This window comes from Euprymna scolopes, chromosome 19, assembly GCF_053919585.1.
Source record: "Euprymna scolopes isolate OS-2025 chromosome 19, ASM5391958v1, whole genome shotgun sequence".
Lineage (NCBI taxonomy): Eukaryota > Metazoa > Mollusca > Cephalopoda > Sepiida > Sepiolidae > Euprymna > Euprymna scolopes.
Genome location: NC_136500.1, coordinates 14412136 through 14417686, shown reverse-complemented (window position 1 = coordinate 14417686; position 5551 = coordinate 14412136). Strand labels below are relative to the sequence as shown.

Below are 5551 nucleotides of genomic sequence, written 5' to 3'. Positions count from 1 at the left end.
ACATGAGCGACAGCCTCAAATGCAGTTCGTATGGCAGACCATCGAGTCCCGGCGATCTGTCACAGCTGACCTGCTTCAGCACAGTAAAGATCTCCCGCTCCGCCACCCGGCCCTCGCAACCAGCCGCTCTAGCCACATCAAGACGGGGAGAGTCGGCCAAATAGTCGCTAAGCTCAAGGACCGAACTGAAGTGCTCATTGATTTTTCCTTTGTTAGGTGCGCGTAAAATGTTCAAATAGTTCCCTTTATTGTTATTAGTAAAAATGAATTACATGGGCTGCTTTCAACTACGTCTGCCGGATTTTTGTGAGGGGGCCTATATATAGTGAAATTTCGCAGCACTTTTTTGCACATTTGTATACTTTGTTGAAATTACAATATGTCTGGTTGCGGAAAGGGAGGAAAAGGTTTAGGTAAAGGAGGCGCTAAGCGTCATCATAAAGTACTTCGTGATAACATCCAGGGTATCACGAAACCCGCTATCCATCATCTTGCCCATCGAGGTGGTGTGAAACGTATCTCTGGTCTGATCTACGAAGAGACCCGTGGTGTCCTGAAAGTTTTCCTTGAGCACGCCAAGAGGAAGACTGTCACTGCCATGGATGTCATCTATGCTCTGAAGAGACAAGGAAGAACCCTTTACGGATTCGGAGGTTAAAACATGATTTGATCAAACAAACGAACCAAACGGCGCTTTTCAGGGCCACCAACTTTTTCCGAAAACTGTTTTTCCAAATCTGACTTTTATGCATTTAACTTTTCATAATGTCTAATTTGATTTTTTTAATTTTTTTATTTTTCAATATTCTGTATAATTCGCTTTTTTATTGCAGACATGAATCATCAGTATTCTGTTAATAAATAGTCTTAGAATTAATTTTACAATTATAACAAAAGTATGAATCCACTTGTACTAACTTTTTCAGTATTTATAATTCAGTCGAGCAAATATGAGGTCCAGGTTTGGAATTTATTTTTATCACTAGGTACCTCCAACGTGCGCCACAGTTTTACCCCCCCCCTGTATTTAACACAATGAATAAATAAAATATATATATAGAACAGAAAGAGAACTAAACTTCTCTTTCGCATGTGATATGACCGTCTTCCTGTACATCCTCGCCTAGAAATCCTGATGATGTCCCCTGAAATGGGGATGAAACGTTGATTTTATTTTTGTTTTTACTCTTTTAGGTTTTTCCTTTTTATTCACATATATATGTATGTGTGTGTATATATACGTATGTATATATATATATGTATGTGTGTTTATATATGTATGTACATATATATATGTATGTGTGTATATATATGTATATGTGTATATATACGTATGTATATATACAGGGTGAACAGAAAGTCCTTGGACCATTTTTAGTTTTAAAATTAAATATTGTTAAAATCACTTTTTCTCTTTTCGAATAAAGTAAGTATTTAGTCTAACTATTGATCTACTTATTTTCAACAAAAATATTAAAATAATTTTGTTTAAACTTTCAGAAAATGAGCAAACGAGAGGCCATAATTCAGCTTCATTGCGCGGGAAGGACAAACTCAGAGATTATTAAGCTTTTGAAAGTGGCTAAATCCACCGTGTACCATGTTGTGAACAGATTTAAGGAACTTGGTACATCTGAAGACCGTCCTAGGAGTGGAAGACTTCACACTGCTCGAACAAAGAAGGTGATTAAAGCTGTCCGAGAGAGGGTAAGGAGGAACCCGAAGAGATCTGCAAGACAAATGGCTAAAAACATGAATGTGAGCGTGACCTCGATGAGAACCATCGTAAAAAACGATCTCCAGTTGTCCCCCTACAAGATGAGAAAGAGACAGTACCTCACACCTGCCCAAAAGCACAAGAGACTTGAAAGAGCAAAGCTTCTTCTTGGAGAACTGAAGGCTGGCACAGCAGAGCGAGAGATCGTTTTTTCTGATGAAAAACTGTTCACAATTGAAGCGACTGTTAAAAATCAGAACGACAGAGTTTACGCAAAATCTTCAGCAGACATTGATGACTCCGTGAAAATAGTTTTCCGCCGAGAAAAGCCGTCTTCCCTCATGGTGTAGGCTGCAGTCTCCAAATCTTGGAAGTCGCCTCTGATTTTCGTGGAGCAGGTGGTTAGGATCAACACAGATCGCTACATTAACGATATTTTGGTTCCAACATTTGAAGAGATGAAGAAACACTTCAAAGACCAGCCTTTCACCTTCCAACAAGATGAAGCACCATCCCACACCTCCAGAAAAACTCAGGACTGGTGCCAACGTCATTTTCCAAGATTCTGGAGTAAGGAGATGTGGCCGCCTGCATCGCCATGGATTTTTCGGTGTGGTCTTTGTTGGAGGCAAAGGTCTGTTCTGTTGCTCATCCAAGTGTTGATGCTTTGAAGACATCTCTTCTGAGTGAATGGGCTAAAATACCTCAGGAAACGCTGCGTGCCTCGGTTGGTAACTTCAGAAAGAGAATCGAACGTCTAATCGAAAGAAAGGGACATCACATTGAAAATAAATAATTTGAATTTATTCTTGGTTTCATAACTTATAATTTTCATTCATGTTTAATTTATAGTTTTGTAATTTTCTATTAATAAAACACTTTTGAATTAGTCCAAGGACGTTCTGTTCACCCTGTATATATATATATATGTATGCGTGTTTATATATACGTGTATATATATATATATGTGTGTGTATATATACGTATGTGTATATATATATATGTATGTGTGTGTATATATACGTATGTATATATATATATGTGTGTGTATATATACGTATGTATATATATATATATACATATGTGTGCATATATACGTATATATATATATACATATGTGTGTGTGTATATATACGCATGTATATATATGTGTGTGTGTATATATACGTATGTATATATATGTATGTGTGTGTATATATACGTATGTATATATATGTATGTGTGTATATATACGTATGTATATATAAATAAATATATATATATGTATGTGTGTATATATACGCATATATATATGTATATGTGTGTGTATATATATGTATATATATATGTGTATGTGTGTGTATATATACATATGTATATATATGTATGTGTGTATATATACGTATGTTAATATATATATATGCATGTGTGTGTATATATACATATGTATATATATATGTATGTATGTGTATATATACATATGTATATATATGTGTGTGTGTATATATACGTATATATATATATGTATGTGTGTATATATACGTATATATATATGTATGTGCATATATACGTATACATATATATGTATGTGTATATATACATATGTATATATATATGTATGTGTGTGTATATATACGTATGTATATATGTATATATCTATGTATGTGTGTATGTGTATGTGTGTATATATACGTATGTATATATCTATATGTATGTGTGTGTATATATACGTATGTATATAAATATATATATGTATGTGTGTGTATATATACGTATGTATAAAATATATATATATGTGTGTGTGTGTATATATACGTATGTATATATATGTGTGTGTGTATATATATACGTATGTACATATATGTGTGTGTATATATACGTATGTATATATATATATATGTATGTGTGTATATATACGTATGTATATATATGTGTGTATATGTATGTATGTATATACATGTGTTTATATATACGTATGTATATATATGTGTGTGTGTATATATACTTATGTATATATATGTATGTGTGTGTATATATACGTATGTATATATATGTATGTGCGTATATATACGTATGTATATATATGTATGTGTGTATATATACGTTGTATATATATATGTGTGTGTATATATACATATGTATATATATATATGTGTATGTGTGTATATATACGTATGTATATATATATATATGTATGTGTGTATATATACGTATGTATATATATATATATGTATGTGTGTATATATACGTATGTATATATATATATTTTATGTGTGTGTATATATACGTATGTATATATATATGTGTGTGTGTATATATATACAAATGTATATATATGTATGTGTGTATATATACGTATATATATATGTATGTGTGTATATATACGTATATATATATGTATGTGTCTATATATACGTACGTATATATATATTTATGTGTATATACGTATGTATATATATATGTATGTGTGTATATATACGTATATATATATGTATGTATGTGTGAATATATACGTATGTATATATATGTGTGTATATATACGTATGTATATATGTATATATATGTATGCCTGTATATATACATATGTATATATATATATATGTATATATGTATATATACGTATGAGTGTATATATGTATCTGTGTGTATATATATTCATATGTGTGTATATATATGTATATGTGTGTATATATATGCGTATATGTATATGTATATATGTGTATATATATGTATATGTCTGTATATATATATATACGTATATACATGTATATGTGTATATATATGCGTATATATATGTATATGTATATATGTGTATATATATGTATGTATATATACGTATATATATGCATATATGTATATATGTGTGTGTATATATATGTGTATGTGTATATGTGTATATATGTATATGGGTATATGTGTGTATATATATGTATGTGTGTATATAAATGTACGTGATGTATATATGTATATATGTGTACGTATGTATATTTGTATATATACGTATATGTGTGTATATGAATATGTGTGTATATGTATATGTGTGTGTATGTATATGTGTGTGTATGTATATGTGTGTATATATATATGTATATGTGCATATATATGTATATGCGTATATATATATATGTATATGTGTATATATATATGTATATGTGTATATATATATGTATATGCATATGTATATATATGTATATGTGTATATATATGTATATGTGTATATATATGTGTGTATATATATGTATACGTATATATATATGTATATATATGTATATGTATATGTGTATATATGTGTGTATATATATGTATATGTGTATATATATGTGTGTATACATATATATGTATGTATATGTGTATGTGTGTGTATATATATATCTGTATGTGTGTGTATATATATATGTATGTGTATATATATGTGTGTGTATATATGTATATTTGTATATATATATATGTGTGTGTATATATATGTATATGTATATATATGTATGTGTGTATATATTTATGCATGTGTATATATATGTATGTATATGTATATGTGTACATATGTGTATATATATGTATATTTGTATATATATATGTGTATATATATGTATATATGTATATATATATGTATATGTGTATATATATGTATATGTGTATGTATGTATATGTATATGTGTATATATATGTATATGTGTATATATGTATATCTGCATATACATATATATGTGTGTATATATATATGCAACCCCTCTAGGAGAAGCAAATCTCTGAGTTAAAAAACATAAAGTGAGAGACCAGTACCTGCATTAAGCTGGTCTGCAGTTTGACTTGTTGCTGGCTATCTTGCTTTTGCTTGTTGCTGGATGTCAACATTTT

The 5551-nt window shown here is 29.8% G+C and overlaps 1 protein-coding gene across 1 annotated transcript; it reads left to right on the top strand.

The window, feature by feature from the left end:
• Positions 1–324: 324 nt before the first annotated feature.
• Positions 325–1221, top strand: LOC145240127 (histone H4-like). Its single transcript, XM_080103736.1, has one exon. The coding sequence runs from the start codon at positions 380–382 to the stop codon at positions 656–658; it is 279 nt and encodes a 92-aa protein (XP_079959862.1). The 5' UTR covers positions 325–379; the 3' UTR covers positions 659–1221.
• Positions 1222–5551: the final 4330 nt, after the last annotated feature.

Excerpts from the sequence above, each read along its gene's own strand:
- LOC145240127 (XM_080103736.1), top strand. The coding sequence starts at position 380 with ATGTCTGGTTGCGGAAAGGGAGGAAAAGGTTTAGGTAAAGGAGGCGCT.